General features: G+C 41.8%; 1 protein-coding gene across 4 annotated transcripts in view; it reads right to left on the reverse strand.

The window, feature by feature from the left end:
- Positions 1 to 22,034, reverse strand: part of ZDHHC8 (zDHHC palmitoyltransferase 8) — a 121,935-nt gene extending 99,901 nt beyond the window's left edge. For 2 of the 4 annotated variants that reach the window (XR_012045202.1, XM_072879689.1), the window contains exon 1: positions 21,811 to 22,034. Coding sequence is in view for 1 of the 4 variants with exons in the window: in XM_072879689.1 (XP_072735790.1) it covers positions 21,811 to 21,914 (104 nt within the window). In the remaining 3 variants the exon portion in view is untranslated. The remainder of the gene's footprint in view (positions 1 to 21,810) is intronic. The other 2 variants (XM_072879690.1, XM_072879692.1) reach the window with 2 other exon arrangements.
- Positions 22,035 to 24,342: the final 2,308 nt, after the last annotated feature.

The raw sequence follows: 24,342 nt of genomic DNA on the forward strand, positions 1-24,342 counted from the left end.
TTCATTTGGGCCTCACCAGCTTAAGGAAAAACCACTTAAGTGAACAGCAGGGATAGTCCAGTGCACCACAGAATAAGACAACAGCCTTGCCAGGTGCTCAGAAAAGGCCAGAAGCCTGAAGTGGAACTTGGTACACAAGGGTCATGTTTGGTTGCTTCAGGAAGCTGCAATTTCTGCTTATAATAGAGTAAGTTTAAGGTGCCTATGAGTCATCTCTATGCAATACTACGCTCCCTTTCAGCAGGTGATGCAGGGTGCCCAGCCATCTGGTTGTGCCTCGGAGAAGCTGCTGCTCTCTAAGTAATTTCAGCATGTAAAAAGGGAATAAGGAGTACAGCAAGGAAGACAAGCCCTTTGCACCATACAGCTAGTCACTGTAAAGCCCCAGCCAGACAGTGGTCTGTTAAAGGCAGCTAGCATGCACACACAAGGACATTCCCTCCCCCCAAACTAAAACTGCTTAAACAATCCTCAACCTGTTAATAAAGAACAGGAATGCTCTTTGAAAGCAAAGCATGAGTTTGCTCCAGTAGGATTTTTATACTTTGCTAACAAGTTATTGAATGAGCCAAGTAGACTCACTATATCCAATTTGGGCTTCAAATATTCAATCTATTCCTGGCAACGACTCTCCTACGTACCAAAAGAGCTACCACTGCAGCAGATATTAGTTCCAGTTGTAATTCAAAAAAGTAGTTCATTAAAATGCTGTCATGGTATAATAATAATAGTGTTTTCAAAACCCTGTAAATAATTTAAAATGCCTACATTCTGTTGAAATTCAGAAGGATTTAACTACTACTCATATTAAGCAGGACTGGCCAAAACACTGACAGAAAAGTTATTCTATACCCCAAATCAATTCTCTTCTCCACCCAGCCTTAAGAGTTCATTACTAATATTAGCTTTTCGACTGCATGAGATTGAAAAGTGAACATAAGATAGGCACATTTCAGAGGTACACTGGCAACCATTGCCGTTCGCTTCCTTCCCACATGCACTGAAGCAAAACTCTCCATACTCTTATCTATGCTAGCTGCACCAACAGCAAACTATCAATTGCAATAAAGCTTTTGCAGTGGGTTTTCAGATTTGGGAGAGCAAGGGAAGAGAATGCCAACTTTTCAGTATCATCTGATTTCAGGGAGAAAGAGCTGACAAGTTCGATGGTCGGAGTCTGGAGAGAAAAGGGAGAGTGAGCACCGACCCCTTGCAAGCCATGAATAACTGGGGCAACAGGATATTCACATGGGCCGGGACAGCAGATGCGGCAAACTGGCTTTTTAAACCATTTGGGAACCAACTGTGACTTCAAGCAGCAAGTCTGACCCAGACAACTCCAATCTTGCACTATCAAGATTATCTGTTCAATGTTCAGCATAATTTTGGTGTTTCAAAACAAACTTCTATTTTATTTTAGGCTTCAATATCTTTCTCCCTGCTGTGGAAGATATTTCTATCAAAAAGTGCAGTTAACAAAACTGTCTTCCAGTTAATGAAGTAAGTCATTGCGCATCAGGCAAAACGCACTTCCTTTTAGGAAAGAAGCGTGAAGAATAAGAGATTAAAAACACTGCATTAAAGTGGGTAGAAGGCCTGTCAGCATGCTAAAGAGCAGCTTATACCTCACTTAAATTTGCTCTAGGCACTCACAGCAGAGGTATTACTCCAGTCCAATGTAAATAACACTATTTTCATATACTTGGGTTTCTTGCATCTAAAACATGAACCAGATTTCAAAGTTGACCTGGAATTAGTGCTTCACAGGTAAACAGCAAATTAAAATGGTTTCCCATGAAATCATCAAGCTTAAATACAGATGACCTAATATAATTGGTGATGCTCACAACACAGACCAGGTGTTGATACATCTGACTACCGCAGAAGTAAATGAATGCCGCAGTAACTAGGATCACTCTGTACCACATGCTGAGGAACAATTGCTGCTCAAGCTCTTAGCTTAGGTGGCATTAAATAGGCAGTTTCTCATGGCATTAACTGTTAGTGCAAGCCAGAGTCTGACATAAATACATATTTAGAAAGCATCAGCTTTTTCTATCCAGCCATGAGGCACTGGAATCTTAGAGAGGAGCCTCAGCTCATTAGACTGTGCTATAAACATATTTCCAGCAGTCTGGATACTGTACCAAAATAAACAGAGGCATTAAAAGCAGTTCTCCGGTATTTTTAAAGGGGCCCAAGAAGGACAGCCAATTGGGTTTACACCCAATGTGCTTTTTCTAATTATACAAGGAAGTGATCTGAGAACTCATCTATATTAAGATGAAACAACAGATTTCATGAGCAGATGAACAAATGCCTCCCATGGATATGCTTCCTGCGTCCTTGTGTAACATCAACCCCACCCTAGCAATCGCTGCTCACACTCTTTACGACTTTTTCCTTTGTATAATTCCTCTGTATACATATATATGAAAGTCTCCTCTACATCCTCCTTCAGAATATTATCTTATAACCCTGAAAAAACTCTTCTTCCAGTTTCCCTTCATGTTCCCCTAGCAGGCAAACAAGGGAAATCATACCTGAGACCTGGCTGAACAGTTTTCCAATGAGGATGGCAAACTTGGAGATCCGTCCAGATGTACCTGTTGAGTTCACTTGAAAGGTATTCCCTCAACAGGGCAAAAATCCTGATGGTTTTTCTCCTGTGCTCAGGCACCAAATTTCTTTTATCATCTTAAAGGTTTCAGTGCCCTTACTGAACTTGATAGAAATGGATAATGGTTTTAGAAGTTCAGAATGGAAGGAACGGACAGACGAACGAACACAATAAAGTCTCATTTCTTTAGGAAGCCAGGCTACAAACAGTAAAAGTGTTCAAAAAAAATCCAGAATGCCATAACGTACTTCCTCTAGTTTCCTGAATGATACAGTGTTTGTGAAGAAGTACATATTTTCAGCAGGTATTTATGCACACAAGGTGAATCTGGCTATAGGCACTAGTCTGGTTTAAAAAACGTACTACTGAGTGAAGGTAAACCCTGCAGGGCTTAGGAGCAATAGGTAACATCAACTTACCTCTGCATACCTTCGGCACTGAAAAACAACTGAATAATTATCACTAAACAGATATTCAGAACAAGCCTGGGAACTCCTTTTTCTGTTCAATGCTTGGTCTTTCTTGATATCACAGTGAGCTCACCACAAGTAAGGATGAGCTGTTCGCAGTGAAAATTCAAGCCTATGCTTACATGCATACCATAGGTTTTACAGCCAAGTTTCTCCACTGATACCTAACCCTGCCCAGGGCATTCAGATCAGATGGCTCCGAGTAGTCCCACCAGATCTCTTGGCATCAGGCAAAAACAGTGCCAAGACGACATGCTTGTACATCTGTACAAGGAACACAGGAATCATTTACAACTACGTTACCAGGACGATTAGCCAAAGGGGAAACAGTTAAAATATTACCGTTTGGCATTATCTCTAGATTAGGGGGAAAAAAAAAAAAGGTAGCAGACCAGGGCAAGTACTAGAAGATGGACACATGCCACCTCCATTCTGGCAGGGCGAAACACATTGCTGTCACACCTACTGAGTTTAATGCATAACAGTGTCATCTCTTGTCAGGTGTAGTATGAGCCAAGGCAATTATGATGGAGTGCTTCAGGGTACGAAAAGAAAAAACTGTGAACTAGGCTGAAGCTTTAGTATTTCTGCTCTGGAAACTCCACTTTTCACAGAGCTTTTGACCTAGTCACTTTTACTGACATTGACAGAAGATTATTATACCTCCTTATCCCTTCCTGTGTACTCTCCTCTCCAGTAATAGGGTACAGCTGCCAAAGTTACCCAAGCATATCCCTGGAAAACTGTGGTAAATGTTTCATATTTTGTCCCTCTACTACACATTTGCTAGTGTATGCAGTCTCCACATCTTTAAACCTTTTCTTGCCCCCAGAGAAGAGGCAGATATTCTCTGGAAACTTGGTTCTAAAAATCTCAGCCCTGTAACCAAAAACTAGCGTTCAGCAGGCATTAAAACCAAAAGAAAACATTGAGTTTTCTATGAGGTTAGCAAGAGTGATGAGGCTTTTAAACAGCCGGTCACAATTAATGCAGTTGACTTCTGACGTTAAGTAGTAATAGCTGCAGCCAGCCCTTATGGGGGGACAGTTTACAGTCGGTGCAGCGGCACCCCTTCCACCAGCAAGCTTGTCTTCACCGGCAGCTTGCAGCCGCAGAGAACTGATGTACCTTGCGCTTGAATGAAACTCCCAGCTCGGACTCCCCCAGACCATGACAGAGAAGCTATTAAGGAAGCCATGCAAATGGAAGATACTTGAGTCACATCAGAAGAAGCCACATTAACATGACTCACAGAATCACAATGGAAATTCTGAGGAATTTCATAAATCAGAGTGAGCCATCACTGCACTCTCACATTAGACAGTTTTCCTGAAGAGTGTTTGTTAAGAGCTACTAAAAAACAAGTAGTTCATACGCAGCAAAAATTAACTAAATCCATTTTTCTCCCAACTTGTTTGACTGACCTTGGTGGTGCAGCTGGGGATGATGAAGGTCAAAAGGGCTTTTGTTGTTGATGTCACTAACATTGGTTTGTCACAGTCTCCTTCTCCTGTGTGTAAAGATTCCTATAAACGTAGAACTGTTAGAACATCTACGTAGAAGTTATTATTTTGGTGGGGGTTCAGTTTAGATGCCAAGCTGCCGGCAGTGAGGCTGCAGGGGCTGAGTCTGTGAGGAGAGGCTGGGGCTGCCCCGCACTGGACACAGCCGGTTCCAGCCGGTTCCACAATGGCCCTGCTGCAGGGCACAGCTGAGCCCCTCAGTGAGGCTGGTGGGGCCTCTGGGAAAGCACATTGAAGAAAGGGCAAAACACCGCACAGAGTGAGGAAAAAAGTGTGGGAAACAGCCCTGCGAGCAGCCAGGTCAGAGCAGGGGGAGGAGGTGATGCAGGTGCCAGAGCAGAGATTCCCCTGCAGCCTGCGGAGAGGGCTATGCTGGAGCAGACATCCACCCTCCAGCCTGTGGAAGACCCCATGCCAGAGCAGGTGGGTATTTGCTGAGGGAACGGTGGCCAGTGGAGAGGAGCCCACGCGGAGCAGGTCTCCTGACAGGAACCGCAGCCCATGGAGAGCCCACGCTAGAGAAAATGTGCGAGGAGGAAGGAGCGACAGAGGGGCTGTTATGGACTGACCACAACCCCCTATTCCCCATCCCCTCTGCACCGCTCAGGGGGGCAGGAAGAGGTAGAGGAGTTGGGAATAAAGGAACGAAGCTGAGCTTGCAAAAAAAGGGGATATTGGGGGGAAGGCGTTTAATTTTTGTCTTTGCTTCTCACCATCCAAATCTATTTTAATTGGCAATAAATTAATTTAATTTTCCTCAAGTTGAGTCTGTTTTGTCCATGATGGCAATTGGTAAGTGATCTCCCTGTCTTTATCTCAACCCACGAGCTTTTTCATCTTATTTTCCCTCCCGTCCTGTTGAGGGGAGGAGTGCAGAGTGGTTGGGTGGGCGTCTGGTAGCTGACCAAGATCAACCCGGTAGGGTAGGGTAAAGGGAGAGCCTTGAATGGGAATTCACCCAACCTGCTCCATGCAGAGCTGTAATCAGTATGAGGTCCTAACACAGCAAGCCAGCTTTATATTGATGGCTCCAGCACCTGGCACAATCTACCTGAACGGAATATTTCCAAAATCTGAGGCCATAAACTGGCAACTCTATAGGAAAGGTTACAACATGAAACATAAGCAAGGGTGCTTTCAAAGCTGCTGTCATCACTAGCTCTGATCTTTCAAACTTTCATCCTGACATTCACTACCCTTGCAATGCAATACTGAAGGAATGGATGGAGTAGTGAGAGGTCTCACACAAAGCACTGAGGAAGCAGCAGTTTAAAAAAAAAGAAAAGAAAAGATGATGCTTAAAAACAAAAAAAAGGAGAAAGATGATTTCACCAAAAATCAGCCAGCCAGATTTTATTAATCCTGACTGTACTCGCAGGATCTACAAAGGACTAAGGACTATTGTACTTTCTTACATAATTGTTGCCAATCACCTCTTTAAGCTAGAGAGACCACACAGAAAGCGGTCTTACAGAAAAACTTTTTTTTTTAAAAAGGGGGGAAAAAATGCAACTTGTTGGCTTTAAATTCATTAAGATACTGCACTTTAAGAGAATTCAGGGAAAAGAGATAAGGATTTGAAGAGGAAAAAAACAAAAGAAAAAAGGGTAAAACCCCAGAATTGGTTTTGAAGTCAGAGTATTTTAAAGTGCTGTTGACCATAAAATGAACAAAAGTAACAGAAAAAAGTATTGCTGTATCTAAGTGCCACGTTCCCATGATAATATGGAACAGCATCATATGCTGCAATAAAATGTTTTAGCTGATCATTTCTTGTCTTTTTGGCACTCTGCTGACACACTTTTTAAAGTGTTAATTAAAAAAATAATCAAATCAACACTACAAATTGGATAGACTTGTGCCCTACAAACAGTCTCTTCTGACCACTAATTTGTGGAGCTGGGGCTCAGCCAACTTCCAATGAATCTGTGGAGAGTTTCCAGCAAGCTGTCATCACAGCAGGATGCAGTCCTTGATAGGGCGATCGTACATGGCAAGTGAAGTGATGCTGAACTGTCACTAAACAAGTCTGTTCTATTGTGCCTGAATCTTCCTTTAAGGCTCATCCAAAAATGGAGATTGGCAGTTTATTTCCAGATACACATTTATAATATAATGCACCTAAAACCTTGTAGTAGCCACATGGAAGCATGCTTTTTGGATTATTGTGACATTGTGGGAGAATGACAAAGAACACTGGACTAGCTGTAGCTCTAGAACACAACTAGTTTTAACGGGTTTTATATTTATAAATAAAATAGGCCATGACAAGAGACCTGAACATGCAGTACTTTCCCCTTGGGGATTCTGAATTTTTTTTCTTTCTATTTTCTGTAGTTTGAGATAAAGAATTTTAGATTTCAAATACATGACTGCATTTTAAGTGTGCCTAGTGCAGCAGCCATCCTGTGTTCATTTACTGATTATATTTTTAGGAGGTTATTTCCAAGATATAGTTAAATCAAAAAGAAAGCTAATCTGCATGTAGAATGCTAATAATAATTTAGAAATTCAGTGTAGATCTACTGACTTTTGACAGGTTTCTGCTTTCTGAACATGGTCCCAGACAAGGCTACTACAGCACAGAGTAAAAATAAGCAGTGATTTAGTCTAGGCCTCCCTTGATGTACCTTCCCTCCGACAGCCTTCAAAATATCACAGGTAAAGTCAGGGAAGTGATAGTCAAGTGTTTCTATATTCTTGGAGAAAAAATAAAATCCCTTCTGTGTCACTGCCATGGGAAATCAGAACATCCCTTACCACTCTGCAGCTTCTTCCTTAGATACATTTCCTTTGTCTAAACATTAAGATGGGGGAAAATGAAAGAAATCCTTGCCTATTGCAAGATTAATTCACAACAGCAGTATCATACTCTCCTGTCTTTCCATCCTGTCCCCTACCAATTAAATGAGGGCAGACTGGTAAATTGTCTGAAGTGTCTTCTAAAAGATATAATTTAGTATGAATCACTGTTTTCTGAACTCAAAAAAACCCAAAGAGCAAACAAGACCTTTTTAAGACTGTCACCCTGTGGAAGAAGCAGATTTAAGAGGACTGACTTTCAGAGAGTAGGCTCCGTACTTCTTGAAAATTAGAAAGTCCAACTTGAAAATTGAGGAGTGAAGCGAAGCACCTAAAGACTAGCAGCCACTGGAAAAGTTGATGGGAGTGTGTTCAGATATCTGTTGATGGCACTGAAAGTACACAGGTATATAGTAATGTTGCATGATATTTTCCATCCTAAATCACTTTGCTGAATAGACTGTTAGACTGCAGTCTTTCTGCTAGCTCTCCCCTTCAAGCAAAATATTTGTCCCACTTTAAGGCTTTAACCAAAATGATTCAGTCATTTCCAAGAGGAAGTTGAAGAATGTTATTCTTTTTTCTCTTGGAAAGCTCATCACTTCTAAGTTACAGAACAGGATCTCGTACTTGGGCAGCAGCCAGTCCTCCTTCAGAAGGATAAGGCCCAGGACGTGCAGCATGAGAGAGGCAGCTGAAGTAACACAATCAGCCAGGACCACCAATAGCCCTCCAAGGGATTTAAACCAAGCATGCAGTCACTTGAATACCTAGGAATAATTGCTTTGCAGCGAGATTTTAATTGGTATGTCAGGAGACCAGAATCAGGTTCTAGCTTTAGATGGGCTTCATCCCATCCCATCTGTGTAATTCTTATACAGCTTCATCAAGTTATTTAAACAGGCATGGTAAGAAGGAGTGAGAAGGGAACTAAGGGGAGAAGTCGGAATTAAATGCAGATTGTTTAATTAACTATCTCAATATAACTGTAATTTTTTTTTTATTTAAAAAAAACCAAACAAAACCAACAACTAAAACCACAGTACATCATTCCTTGCTCCAAAGAAACGTCTTCCAAAAGAAGAGGCCAAACTGGGACTAAGAGACAGAACGTATATTAAAACCTTAAGTTTTCTAACTGAAGAGTTGGCAGGACTTGCGTGCCCAGGGGAGTCAAACCCTCATCAGACATGCAGGCATGCACCCATCATGCATGCATAGTATGCTCTTTTGGAGCCATATCACGACATACACAATGGCAGAAGCAGCCCAACAGAAAAGTATTTCTAGGGGAACCAAGAAGAAACGTGGCAAGAAGAGACACTTTCTTAATGCCAAGTGGATACTACACTCAAAATAGCTTTTCCCCCTTTCCAAAGCAGTTGAAGCAACAAAAATAAACACCACCACTCTGAAAGATGCAAACAAAAGCATAAAGAATATTCATCACAAAAAAGCAGGATCCAATGCATCACTCCACTAAACAGGGTTCTCATGTTCAGAAGGGGACAACGTAACTGGCAAATTGCTAGACATCTCCTTCCCTGTTGGCCAGACCCAACTTTGCTTACTTTTCTGGATGAAGTAAATTCACAGACTAAGAATACTGAACTTCTTAGTGGGGAAGAAGATAGAAATGTTGGTCAGCCTCTTTGGAGGGGATACCAAATGTGTGTGAGTCACAGTAAAGAGAGTGAGCCACTGATAGCACTTACACTTTTCAATACAGAAAAATTGTTGCATCGACCCATAAAAGCCACCCCAGCTCAACAGATGGGATTAGATTTTGAATGGCACCTCATAACTCTGAATCCCTTTTCTCTCCTCCAGCGTTTCAGAAGAAGGTAAACAAGCAGTGGATCACCCTGTGCGTGTGTATTGGGCAATCCACCTGAACAGACTGATCTGGAGGTCACCTGTCAAGAGACTGAGAACAGCAGAAAATCCCAGCATAAGAGGCAGCCAGATAGTCCAGGAAGACCCAGAGTGACTGTGAAGATCACTCAGAAGTGATGTAGGAAGTGAGGGATGTATTGTGCAAAGGGGTTAGTGCTTAGTCCAGACCCATGTCTCTCCTTGAGATGGAGAGTGGCTGTAAGTAGTTGCTTATGACACTTAAAACCCCCTGTACTTCTCCATTTCCTCCTGCTGTCAAGTGCCTCTGAAAACGTAAACCACGCACTCAGGTTATGCTGAAAGTCAAGGGGCATGGCAGCGGTCTGCTACAGCAGCTATGCAGTTTGGGGTCAACGCAAGTCCTGGGGCCAGATACTACAAAGGATAAAGAGGCTGAAGGAAATGATAGGTGAAGAAAATGTGGGTCTGGCAACCACCTTCTTCAGGAGTGCTCTAGGGCCTAAAATTCACAAACCCCCAACATCCACCAAGGGAAGAATTGAAAAAAATCACTTAGATAGTAAATGGAGAGACAATAGCTGGCTCAGAAGTGCATTTCTATTTTATCAGATATGAATTATAAATCAAACACAGCAAGCTAGAGAAGAAATCATTAATTTTTCAGTTCTCGAACCACAGATATCATGTTTAGTTCTATGCCACCAGCCTTTGCAATACAATGCAATAAAAATTATTTGGCAAAAGTAATTAGCCATTGTGGAATGAGATCCAGATGAAAGTTTAAAGACTACAATGTTACCATTAAACTTTTAAAGACAGACAATGAAGCATTAGTATGTGTATCTCCCTATTCATACATTCATGCAGATTTAATGTTAAAGAAACAAAACAGTCTTGCTGCATGACATTCCCTTGCATTTGAGGATGGCCCAAACTGACATTAGATGGAGTAGAAACTGTAGAATAAACCATATCTTCAGAAGTCTTCTCTGAAAGAATGATCTCCATTGAGTCCTGGGCTGCAGGGCATTAGCCTGGAGTTGGCGCATACATGCAAAACTTCCTAAACACCAATACTCCAGTTGTACAGTGCCCCTCTGCCTCCGTTCCCCTCTTTGCAGAACAGGATGATAGCACTGATGACCTAATTCACAAATTATGCTGCTTGAGACCAGAAGGGACAGAGGCATCAATACAGGGAGGGGCACAGTTTTGCCCCAGCTAACCACCAGTGTAACAAACAGCCACAGATAAATTTTGCACTTAATGCAGAAGAAGCATTAAGCGACTTGCCAGAGAGAGTACAGAAGGCTTTTTGCAGGATTAAGACCTGAGCCCAGGCACTAGGCGGCCCTAATAATAGTCCTAACCACAAAATAATTTCAAAATACATATACATACATATACATACATATACACACCTGAGCATTTTCCCAGGTCTGTGTTTGTTACAGCCTTGCCCTCTGACTGAGGAATGGTGTCTCTTGGGCAACTCCCAAATGGGAATCACACATAGTCCTACTTAAGTGAGGAAGGGTCCCATGAAGGCTTACAATCATGCTCAAAGCTTCCTACCGGAAAGGGCCCAAACGTGAACCAAAAGATCACTATGCTATGTTCTATCTAGTCTTCTTCAGCTCAAGCATTAGAGAAGGAAAGCAGATGTTTCCCAACCTGTTGAAAATACTGTTTATAAGCAGCAGCAGGGCCAAATTCACTGTCACGTGTAAGACCTTGTATCTCATTATTATTGCAATCTATCTGTCAAATGCCATTTTCTGAAAATACGCAAGGTAACACGACCAGAACCATCCCACTTCAAGGAACCAACCCTTTCACTATTACAAACAAAACTGTGCCCACCTGCCCTCCTCCACTCTCCCCTAGCTTCTTGACAGCATTGCTCATATAGACAGGCTTTTATTTCAAAATTTAACTTTCAAAATGGATATATCACGTAAGATGAGGGTACGTTCTCAGCAGAGCTCTGCCAAGAGGAGCTGAGGTGGTCCTTGCAGTTTATTTTCTGATACAGTTCTGCGTCTGGACATGGACTAGAAGTTTTGTTCCGCAATTTAAAAAAAATTTGAAAAAATCAAATTGATTAATGGCCACACCCAGCAAGTCCTGTTATTTTAATCTTGCATTATTTTTGCACTTTGAAATTTCTGTGGCAAATATTAATCCCCTTTGCTGTTGCAGATGCTACAACTTCCGTACATGAATTAGAAGTTACCTCATCAGATTCAATGGTTTCATATCTCCTTCTGTTTGACTCACACTATGCATCAGGAAGCAGCCATTTTATATACCTCTTCCTACAGAATTATCAAAATTTGGTCATTTGGAAAAAAAATCCAGTGCCTGTTGATGCTTTTATTGTTTTTGCCACAAAGACTTGTTAGCCATTTACACAAAATGCGACTTGCAAAGCCAGCCTACTTGTGCACTGATCAAGTCAAAAACTATAGCAGAGGCTGTTGCTTTGTACAATGTTATTTTAAAATGCATATTGTGTGAAATCTCTCTTTAGAGCTGCATTACTACACAAGCTTGTACTTGGTTCTTTGCAGAGTAATTAGCATACAGTGTAAACAGAGTTAAAGAATACGTTGAGAAGTATGACCCTGTGAATTAGGAGACTAAACTGTAACTATATTATATAACTGATATATAACTATGTTATAACAGGGTTAGCATGCATGTCCTATTCACTCTTATGGCTCTACCTGTAGCAGTTTTCGCTAGCTTCTGCACACTCTCAAACAATTTTAAGCATTTTAACTTGGTTCAAGGCCAGCTCCAGAAGTTATAACTCAAGGCAGGCAAGGAACAGAATTGATTTGGAGGTAGGGACCTCATGCAATAAATTTGTGAGAATGGGGAATTCCAGTTGTCACCTAGATAGCAGTTAAGAAAGGAGACAAGATTCTTTAACCAGAAATGCACGTATACAGGAAAGAGTTCATGACTTTGGGGTCTTGCTAATAATTTTTAGCCAAGACAACATCAGGGCTACATGCCATGTAATACCCAAAGAAAATGAGTTCTGCCAGGCCAAATCCCAACTCCATCCTAGAGACCTTCGTGAGCCACAGGTGTAAAGCACAGAGACAGAGCTAATGTCTGTACAATCCCTAAAAACAAACCTAGATTGCCAACTCGAACCACAAACCTCAACCTACAGTCAAGGAGTGACCCGTTAGAAAAGTAATTTGCTTCCATGTGGCCAGGTGGTAAGGCAAGGGTTGGAGCAAGATCTTCAAAGAGAAAAGAAAGATGCGAGACTTACACACCATACAAGGCAGAAATGAGATGATAATTTTTAAAAAAACCAAAAAACGAAAAAACAAAACCACACACACCATCCCCCCCCACAGAGTTACTGGTCAAAGTCACAGGTTTGACCACATGAAGATGATCATATAGACATCCCCAAGTCCCTGTTCCACCACTGTGCCTTGGGATGTTGGAGGAGAAACCAAGTTAACAGTGTGGTTCCAGGGGGAAGTCTCTGGGCAGTGGTTCCCGAGCCCAATGCCAGACACAAACCCCATGGAGGGAGAAGGTGCCCACCTACACAACTCATGGCTCCTGCTGCTTGGAGCTATGAAACTACATAATCAAATGCTGGGTTTTGGTAAAACACGGGAGGTGGTTCAGCAAGCTGCTGACAGCAGACAAGGGTTAACCACTGGTCCTTAGTGTTATTAGATCGTAACACATCTGGAGAGTCTTATTGCTAGGGCAAACATTAATCTTCAGAGAAAGCTAAACATGCAAAATGAGATCTCACTCATGAGAAAAAATTGAAAGGTAGGTTATACACAATGAAAATAATCCCCAAAAACTTTTGAAACTGAACTGGCTGAAAAGGGGGAGAGGAAGTGTTTTTCCACAAGAAAATACCCACCTCTCCCAGCCGACTGGGATCAGAGTAGGCAGAAAAGTTTTAAGCTGAACCTTTCCATTTTGAAGCATTTCTGTGATTGACCCGAGTCTAAATTAAAATGATGCTTGTTTATAGAAAGGTCCAAGCTTTCCTTATTCCCAGCACTGTACTAAAGTTGTGTTGATACAGATATTACATTGGATTATTTCCCTGAAGACATGAAAGAGAGCTAATGTAAATGCCAATTTAGTTTTAAGAATCCTAGGAGAGTAAGGCTTTGTCTGACTTACTTATTTATGAAAGCCCTTATATATTTAAGGAGTTTCAAGTTTGCTTTGTTAGGCTCCAACTTAAAAAGTAATTTGTTCATTTAAGAATATTCTGCGATTAGTTTAGTCTGAGTGCATACAGGGGTCTTCTGGAGAGTAGTCATTTCAAAGTGGCATATACAAACCTTATTTCCATGGGAATTACTGAGTAGTCAGCCTCTATGAACGCCCCCCTTCATCAAAAAATAATGACATCATTTTATATGCGGCTTGACAAAAATATGTATTTCATGTATTCCCATCTGCATATTGCCTGCCTTGCTCCACCGAGCTGCTTGTCCTCTTGCACAAAGGGCGGCATTTCCTAATTATGTGACTCCACACAATATTAAAGTACATAACAAAATCGTGCACACGTACACTGGAAACAGCTGCTTTGGTGTTTAGATCTAAAATTCAAGATGTCTTTTTTTCTGCACCTGACTCCACTGTCCTTTGTTACTGGATGATCTCAACACACAGCAGTAGAGTACAGATATTTCCTAAGGATTTCACATTTGAAGTCCACAAATTCTGCGTTTACACTTTCACAAACAGAAAACCATGGTAACCACTGCAATATCTAAGGGTGGATTACTGTACAGTTTATTCCATAATATCCATCCTGAGAAAAACAAAGAGTCAAGTACCTACTAATGTCTGCGTAATTGGTTTAGAGCTCAGAATTTTAGGCACTTCGGACAGCTTTGAAGCAAGTCTAGCTAAATTGCATTAGTAATTGCAGAAGAACAATCAGTGACTAATTAAATCCTCTTTCTGGATACAGATTGCTGGCTGAAGATTTATGTAGTATACACTATGCTGTGGTGTACTCATTTGAATTAATTACTGCAATCACCAAGCAAGGATCCCCAAAACCACCTCTCCTACGGTAAAATAAGATCTAGGCTCACTACAGTTTTCCAGTCTATGGTATTCTTTGCAAAAGAATAATACAGAATGTTCATTAAAAACTGCAGCATTACTGTTTCAACCTCCATGCCTCCTCTTTTCAATTTCATTAGCAGCTCCCACTGACAAACGATCAACTAATAGTAGCTCTCTAACAGTGCAGCCAAATTGAACATCACTATTGGATTAGTGAGAAAAGTCTTGTATCTACTGGCTTAAATCAAAGGACAGTAAATCAGTGTTCCACTTTTGCACTGGTCACACAATTGTAGCACTGATTCAGCTTTTAAGATACTGCTCGCCACTCTAGTGTGCATCTATTTCATGCTCTAAATTGGCTTATACCACCTTATTACTGTATTCCAGACATCTTCCAATGCAAGCTAAACAAAACCCAAGGCCCTTTGTAGGCTTTGAAAAGTTTCCTTGTTGCTTATACACTAAGTAAAGTAAGAACAGAAAACCTGTTCCAGGTTTCAGAGGTCCCACATAGATCCCCACGCCACAGGGTCCTACAGCTGATTTCAGCTAAGAAGCACCTAGCAATAGAGTAAGTTGTTTATACTAAAATGTGTGTAATTAGCAACTGTCCCTGGTAATGAACCTCAAAAATCAAACCTCCAAGGTCACCAAATGTACGTGTCTCTCAATTTAAGTTTTATTTGTGTTTTGAACAGTAGCATCCCTTAGTTTACATTACTAACAAACCAAGTGAGTTCCCACGTCGTTTGAACAATTTTGTAGAGATTGCTTCTATTTATAAAAAGGATACATGTGTGGCATACCTGGACAAACACGGACAGTATTTAAACTAGCACCTTGAAAAGGACTTTAAACAAAACTAGAAAAATTGTTTGTATATTCATGTACAAAGGCTGAGAGGCCCACCCTATCTAATTGAGACACCCTCTCATTCCCATTTCCATACACCCACATCCTTAATCCCTGCTCATTAGGGAAAATAGAAAGGAGGTTGCTACTGGCATAAATCACACACTGACTACAGCTGTGGATGGCCCACGTACAGGAATAACTTTCACTCCATTAGCTCTTCTGCCTTTAAAAATGAGATCTACAGTGAGCATTGAAATGCCACTGTGATGGCTGCACACAGATAGCTGTGCATCCCACAGCTGAAGATGTCTGGCTATTTACTACCATCAAACACAGATGATTCCTTTTCCCTCTTCCAAACTACAGGAAGAAAAAATATTCCTGTTGATAATAAACATTGGGTTTTTTTCTAAAGGAATGAATTTTAATAACTTTCAGAAGTGTCCTGTATTGCCAACTTTGCTGGTCCCCTTGGAAGCAAAGATGATAGAATCAACTAGTTAAAAGCAGTAAAACTGAGCTCTATTCCCGCGTTAAAAAAAAGACTTTTCACACTTCAGTTAAATGGATTTTCCTGTTGAGATTGCCTGTCTTTTTATCTTGCATGACAAGTTTGTCTAGATTCTCTTTACAAAAATTATATACCAAGATGAAATTGCCACAGCTTGAAACGACATTTCTTTGTCATAACAAGACTAAATATTTTTCTGAAGCTGACAGACATGACAACTGAGATGACTCAGGTCAACCTGGCAAGCCTCACCTTTTCTGGATCACCAGTAGAGTGGACAGGGAAAACCTGCCATTAAAGATGCATTTAAGATGGAAAACATTAAAATATCTCAGGAGGCTAAACGGCACTACTTGAAATCAGTGTTTGTGAAGTCAGTTTTGAAATTCGCCTAATTAAACTGATAGACACTTCTTTTGCACACCCTTTTTCCTCTATATAGTGTCATCTGCATGGCTGTCGGTGAATGTATACTTTGTGAAGCTGCTCCCTATCAGTTCCAGCAATTTCTTCACTTTGCAGGGGACACACACACACAAAAAAACCCCCCCAACAACAACCACCCTCTTCAACTCAGAAATAGGTTAATATTCCAAGTACTGAAGTATGGTTTGGAAAGAAAGTTCAAGAAGGGGGGATTTGTTCTTTTTCACAATTAGCATTACCAATGTCAAATGAATCCCCAGAATGGCTAGAAACAGACAAGGAAGATGAGCTTTGTGTTGCAAAGGCTTCAGAATTACAAGGATATCTGGTATGACCATTCAGTTAGTACGAGGGAGAAGTGGATAAGCAGAGTGGTAGTGTTTCCACATGCTTTCATACACGCCACAGTGAGCCTTGAACTTCGGCATTGTAAGTCACAAGCAACAACCACCAAAGTTACACCTAAATCCACAAGGAGCCTTCAGCAAGTTACTAGGCAGAGGCCAAACCATAAGAGGGATGTAAGATCACACTCCAAGGCAGAATTCATGCTGTCCAGCAGCATCTCCAGATTAAACAATCTGAGCTATGATCTTTATTTCCTTTTTTGTGCATCTACTTATCAGCATCCAGTTCTATTTCCTCTAGGCTGGTATAAAATCTACCTGCATTACAGATGAAGCTCATAATACCTGTAATACACATTTTAAATCACATTTTATCATTTATTCTAAGTGAAATCAGAACACTGAACTGGCAGAAGTGAACACTGAACATCTGGAACTGGAATACGCTGAAGTCCTTAAAATATTTTAGGTAAGAAAAACATCTTTGGATACAAACTGAATTCACTAAAGCAAAGATGATCTTCTATTAGCTTGACCTTTGCTAGTGACTAAACAAACCCAAGTCAAAAAGGCAGACGATGCTTTCCCCTTTTTTGATCTATGAACATATACAAGTCATGGGAAGATGAGATCTAAGAGATCGTTCAAGAATTTTAGGTACACGTGTAATTATACTTCCATTAACTACCATCCAGAATGGTTAGTATAGTTTTGAACTTTAAAATGCTATTACATGTTTATTTTAGGGCTATTCCAGTGCAGGATCATATAATTTTGGGGGGAAGTGCTTATGATTTAAGAAGTGCATTTATCATAATATAAGTGTATCTGAGCTCATATACGGCCAAACTGTATGTTTAAGCCATTGCAGAAATACTGCAATGAGTCCTTCTAGTTCATGAAATACAGTAACGTGATGTACAATTGTGGGGGGAATACAACAAATTTTTTGAAACATTCATGAATGAAGCTGAGCTTTCCTTCTTGCTAAGGTAAATCCAAAAGCCCTCCTATTGAGTACAGTCCACCAGCCGTTCTTCCTCCTTCTACCATCTGAATAGCAAGGGTATAGGCTACTTCTCTATTTTCTTTCCATCCCTACTGTGACTTCAACTTCAGTTGCTCTTTTACACCAATTTATCACTCCTCGGTTGTTTCCTGAGGGTTATTGATATTAAATTCCCCTGTGTCACAGACCACATGAGAGTGCCAATTGCATACGTCTGTGGCGTATACTTAATGATTACCTTCCATTATGACTTCTAAGAACAAAGTTGAAGTCTCATTTTCAGTACTGACTGAATGAGTTTTCACCTTACTTGTGCTTTCACTCCACCCAGAAAATTACCCAGTTTATAATCCCATTTAAGGAAACAATATAGAGCAGTGTTCCTACCATCGTGGCACCTGGACCTTTGTTACGAGTTACGTGTTTCTGCCATACTTCAAAGATGCTTAAGTGACTGCATGCTACAGAAAACACAGTCTGAAAAAGGGTATTTTATCAGAAATTTCTAGTCTACAATATTCAGCAAGAGAATGAAGAGCTTTTTTTTCCTCCTTACTGAAATGAGCCACAGTTTTTCCTTAAAGCTTTATGCTTTTAGCTTGCTGTGTAATTTATAGATACAGGCATTGCAGCTGCTAAACTCAGAGGTTCTCAGCACTAAACCTACAGTAAGTAGCACAATTTAAGCAGGTGAAGAGAACCATTAGCTCCAGAATAATAGTTCATTGGGAGACGTTATGCTTTACAGCATTATGCTTACTGACAATTAAGCTGCATTCTCTACTAATATGGAAGTTACGCAACCTAAAATAGTGTGGGAAGTTCACAAGACTCGGGTTCTTTGTATGAACTGGATGAACACACTCAGGTTTACATCATAGCAGCCGGTGGTCCAAGGCATAAGAGCCCAGACTTCACTGAAATGGGTTAAATTATTATCTCTACCAAAAAGCCTTGTGAGAAATACAAAGAGAAGAGGTTTTGGCAGAAATAAGTTCAGGTCTGCTACAACTGAATCACTCTGGATTCTTGCAATGTGAAGAAGAATTGGTTCTTCCTTCATTGTGCCATTTGATTTGTTCATATAAGTAAATTAATGTAATTATTATATATAACGTTATTGATACATTCCTTCATAATGCTTAGAGTTAATGATTGTTTACTCTCCTACTGTGACAAATTAGACCACCTACTCACACGCTTGTATTTATCATTAAAGGAACACACATGGAGAGCTAAAAGCCTGCGATAGTATAACTGCAATATTCAGTTGCCTTTCCAGGCAATAATCTTGATAGCTAAATAGTTTAGTTCCTCCTCATAAAACCAGAAGGAATACAACAGCAATACAGTGAATCCTAAATAGTTAGCCGAGGAAAAAGAACAAAACAGAATCTATCACGGAATTTTCCCAAATTAAAGTACAAGAGTACTACTGATCAACACCACCGTGAACTAATAAGAGATAATGTGTATTTCAAACACTCTTTATGTGGTGGTGTTTAGCAACGTTGTTTGGACAAAAGCTAAAAAATGAAGGCCAGGGTTAGCTTTTTAGCAATGTAGTCTTTAAGTTCAAAGAGCTGTTGATCCAGCAGAAGACACTTGTAACATGTGGCTTGAGCCCACAAATACGCCTAGGTAGAAAGCCAAGTTAGAGCCTCTGTTTTTCATACATGTTACTCAGAAATGTTTGCAGTGTCCTAAAAGGATTATTTTTTCTGTTTAGTAAGTGGTTTTAAAAAGTTATTATTCAATTTTACCACATATATTAACCTCCATTATTCAGTTCCACAGCACTGAAGTTGCTCAAATCTCTGATAACCCACTGAGCTGCTGTACACCCCAAATTTGATATGAGTCCCATCCATTATCAGTTTCATATATTTATGCACAGGTTAAGTTCATTAACAGACATAGCAGCCTTAGAGCTTAACGACACAAATAAGGAATTAATAAACACACACATAAATCTCCATCTGATAAAGTTCTTCTGCCATGACAAGCAAGCATGGATTGGATCAATAACATCGCTTACAGCAATTTTAGGCCAGTGCCTCAACTGCTGCCTATCAGAGATCTACCTAACATCGGAATAGTTGTGCAAGTCAACACCTCTGAAAATTCAGGTCTATCTCAGCCTTGAATAACATATCACAACAAAAAGGTCTTCAGGACACAAACCACTGCCTGAGGTAAAAGAGGAAAAAAAGGGAGATGCTCAGGAAAGGGGGGACCCCTCCCCCCCCCCCCAAGACACTAATCTCGTGCATACTACTTGCTTCGATTCCAAGACAAAGATAGATTTTACTAAAACTGCTCAGGATAAAAACCAACAGCAATTCCACACAAATTTATCGGAGTATTTTTGAATGGACAGGCCTTCAGATACTGCCTGACAACAGTTGCTCAATTATGTGTTACTTTTATTACACACAAGACTTGGCAGCAGCAGAGAACGTATGTCTGGGACAGTCCTCAAAAAATTTACTAACACTTCAAGATGCACAGGCCAAGTTACAATATGGCGAGATCCTAAAAATACTTCATTTTGCATGTAATTATTCACTGATAACAGAGGGAGCAGAGTTAAGTTTGAGATTCGGTAATAGACTGAAGCCAATTGCTTCTTCCGCACAGTAACAAATTCTAAAACGAACATCTCGGTTGATGTCCTGCTGCCAAAAGGATGTTTCAACAACAACTGTGTTACCAGGAAAGTCTTACATCACTAAGCAATTTGTAGCTCTACATTGAAAGTATCGTGTGAAAACAAACATACAGCTTCCAAAACAACCTTAGCGTACAACCATTTCTCAAGATGCAAGAAAAATAAATGCTGGCATGAAGACCCCTTTCTTCGACTATGAAACTGTTTAAAAAATATTCACAACACCAGTGTCAACCAAGTTCATCACAAAAGCCAACTTCTGTCTCGTGTTTGCCTGTGAGCGCCAAGCTATAATTAGATGCCCAAATAATGAATGATAGGCTTATACTTGAACCAGTTCTTGGGGCTTGCACCAGTTCCTGAAAGACTAAAACACCCTGAAAGGATTTACCAGTACTTCATATCCAACGCATTAAAAACAGGCAACAAGAAATCAAGTCACATTAAGCCAAGAGCACAACTCAGTGTCAAAATCTGTTCCAATTAAAGAAACTGTTAGACAAAACAACATTTGCATTGTATTCTGAAACCCTACATTAAGATTACCATTCCAGCAATGAGCATTTTGAAACATCGAGAATGATATCACAGCCAAACCAAGAAGGATAAAGACACAGACACATACTCCCACTGTTATATAGCCTTCTGCTTCCAACAGCTTCACTGAGCTCAGTTAAAAATCAGCAATGGCAAAACAAGGAAAACAGAGTTTCGAAACAAGCGAAACAATAAATCTTAATACCCAACAGCGATCTTTCCACCTTCCCCAAAAGCAGCTTAGTCAAAGCTCATTTTGGAGCAGTTTTGTAGCATCTCTCTCGAAACGCCAAGAACGCCTCTGCAGGGATGCTGCCCTCACCCCAGCATAGGGAGGGTCAGCAATCTACATAAGTCAAGTTTATATAAAGGGAGAGGAAACAGAAAGCTGAAGCGCTACACCGCTCACATATTAATAGAACTACAGGAGATCTGCAAGCCGACCGCCAGAGCCCGATTCTGCATTTAAGGGAGAAGGGAATAAGAGGAAACGGGGAGGGGGGGAAAAGTTTCCCCCTCCCTCCTTCAGGCAAATCGAAATTCGTTCATTAGATCCTCAGGCTTTTAGGGACAGTTACATAAAAATATCTAGAACCCGTAACGCTTAGAATAGGATTCCTTCGACTTCAGCAGGCTCTGCCGGATAAACCCCGAAACACGCGAGGGATTCACGGAAAGGCCAGCTCTCCCTCCTGAAGCCGAAGAGAGTGGCCGGATAAAGCGCAGGCTGGGTTCGGGGCTGTCGGCACCAGGGCGGCTGGGGCTGGGGACGCGTCCCTCTCGCACACCCCAGCCCTGCTCGGACAGACGGGGGAGAGGGGGGCTGCGGCTAACGGGCATCTTTGATGCACACAGCCGGCAGCTGCGGGAGTCTGGTGGGGTTTAGGTGCCATGAAATGGTGGATCTGGCTGTCAGACACGTTTTACGATACGGAGAGATACTAAGCCTCTGCAAACCCAAGCCGGGAAGGGATAGGAGGCGGCAGGCGGGGAGCGGGACCAGCAGCGGCGGGGCCTGGGGGAGCTGTCAAGGCCAGCCGCCTCCCCCCGCCGGCCCCAGCCCGGGCCCCCTCCGCCAGAGCGGTACTTACGTGAAAACAAAAAATAAAGTAGTCGAACCCACTAACAAGGCAGCTGCTGTGGAGACAGGGATGTATTTAGTAGGTTTAAACCTCTTTCCAGTGCTGCTGGGCATCCTGTAGTTTACACATCACTATGTAAATCCAACCCGAGAGGAGGGAGCCGGGAGGATGCGGGGACCCTCCGGCGCGGGGAGAGCGGGACCCGGGCGGCAGGGAGGGAGGGGCGAGGGACGGGGAGCAGCTGACCTCCAGCACAGGAAATCCCACCCACACCGCCCAGCCCACTCGGCTGATGTCAACCAGCCCCTTAAGGTAGCGCTGCGGGGAGAGCGCGGAGCTGGGGCCGGGCCGGGCCGGGCGGCGGGGCGGGAGCGGCCGCTCCCCGGGGCAGGCGGGGCCGCTGCTCGGGGCGCAGCCGGGAGCGTCCCTCCTGCAGCGGGGAGGGACCCGCCGCAGCAGCCCCGCGGGCGGGGCGGAGGCCATTCTCTCCCTCTTACCAGGAGGAAAGAAAGAAAAAAAAAAAAGCGCTATTGATCGAGCTTTACAAGGCTCTCTGTGGGACGTTAAAGCTCTTTTAACAGTTCGCTCTACAACAGGGCTCTAGAGGTTGGTTGCAAAATGCCTGGGTTGTGCAGCTGCTGCACTGCTGCAGCACCCCGCTGCGCTCTGCGTGAAGGAGAGGGTCCTTCCAGGAGAAGCGAATTGCAGGATCAGGGCCTGCAGTAAATACAGAACTAGTCCAGTTGGACACAGCATGCAGTGCTAGCTCGGTGAATAAAACCCTACGTTTTATTCAGCTAAACCCAGATTCACAGTATTAAGAGAACTGCTGCACTCTGCCCAATTTAACTACGATGAATAAATGAGTGCAAACATAACTGAAACTACGCTATACTCTGTTCTTTTTAAATCTATCCATGAGCATCAGGAGGCAGAAGTAAGAGGTAATTTAAGGTAACATCAGAAAGTTCACCGAATCAGCTTTCTAAAGAGCCCTGTGTCAATGGCTCCTCTGTTCGCACTCAGGAGGCACCACCCAGCAGCTCTCTTTAGTCAGCAGTAAATCCTCAGACAGGAGGAAGGGTTCAAGGCCACTTGGAAGTTTAGAAATCAAGACCAGGAGCTGCAGCTCGCTCCCTCACTCCTGCTTGCTCCCTCAGCTAATCCCCCATTTGCAGCTGCCAACACGCAGATGGAGTAACCACTGCATCAGGCAACAGAAGCCACATCTGCAGCTTCTGTTGGGTGTTCTTAAAAGTGAACTTGCCCTAGAAGGCATATAGTCCAGTGCTGTTCTGAAAAAACATTATCGTTCCCCATTGTAAGAGACTAGATGAACTCCATAGTCCTAGAGGTATTAGGAACATACCAAGTAAAACCCAACAAAAAAAGCAAGCAAGGGTCCTCAGCTTTGCAGTTTGCAACAAAATTGTGAGCACCAGCTTTAATATAAACAAATCCCACAAGTTCCAGCCTGAAGGCATACGGTTATGTGAAATCTCAGCTTTTGCTAACAACTGCTCCCCCTCAAAAAAAAAAAAGTATTCTCTAGCCCTCTAAGAACAACTTCAAAAATGTCAGGGTTTATCCAAAAGGGACTAAAGCCAGGAGGCAACTCAAAATGAACTCCAGAGTTAAGGTTTTTTTGAGGCAAGGGAGAGACAACATCTACTTAAGTTATTTTTGAATGCTTGGGGGACCTTGAGTGTTTCCTGTGCTTCACCACTCCTTGTCATGCCAGCTTATTGAAATAAGTGATTCTTAAAATCCTTGTAACTAATCAAAAGGGTAACAACTTTACACAGAACCAAACTCCGCATACTAATCTGAAAGCCTTCAGGCGCATCTACACTAGCATATTAAGTTGGATCAAAAGTGTTCTTTGGAAGCAAATCTCTCGATCACCATCCCTTACCACGCTTTGATGCATATCGCTCAGTGGTCTCTGAGTATGTAACTGGATTCCTTTTCAACAAAACTAAGCCGGAAGATACATTTCAGGAGCACCCCTAATACACTTGGGTCATCAGTTAGCTTAGCACCACTGACATGGGCAGAGACTTTATCACTTTCATCAGTTCAAGCCCTTTCCTCCTCCCTGCTCAAGCAGCATTCTTGATGAAGAATTTCAGCTGCAAACAGAACCCTGATTATTTTTCCACTGATATTTTTATTTTAAACTGGAAAATGTTATCATAAGAAGCATTACATACCATTTATGAAGTTTGGTTAGCATCCTGTAATGGACAGTAAGAGACTTACTCAAATGCATTTCTTAGGGCTTGAAAAGTAGTAGAGAAGTTATCTCCCCAGTGACAGTCAGATCTGCATTTTTAGCATGGACATGCAAGTTTCCTTTCTAAGTGAGCAACAGAATCATCCTGTCAAGTTTCTAGCAGGAGTTAGGGAGCAATAAGCACAAGTTCATTTTAAGATACATATTTGGAGGTTGGCAATTTACTTAAATTTCATGCTTTTTAAGGACAAAGCCTTTCTGGGACAGTAACATTCCTTAATGTGAACACAGGAGTTATTCTCAAG

The sequence above is a fragment of the Ciconia boyciana genome, chromosome 15 (assembly GCF_034638445.1).
Source record: "Ciconia boyciana chromosome 15, ASM3463844v1, whole genome shotgun sequence".
Classification (NCBI taxonomy): Eukaryota; Metazoa; Chordata; class Aves; order Ciconiiformes; family Ciconiidae; genus Ciconia; species Ciconia boyciana.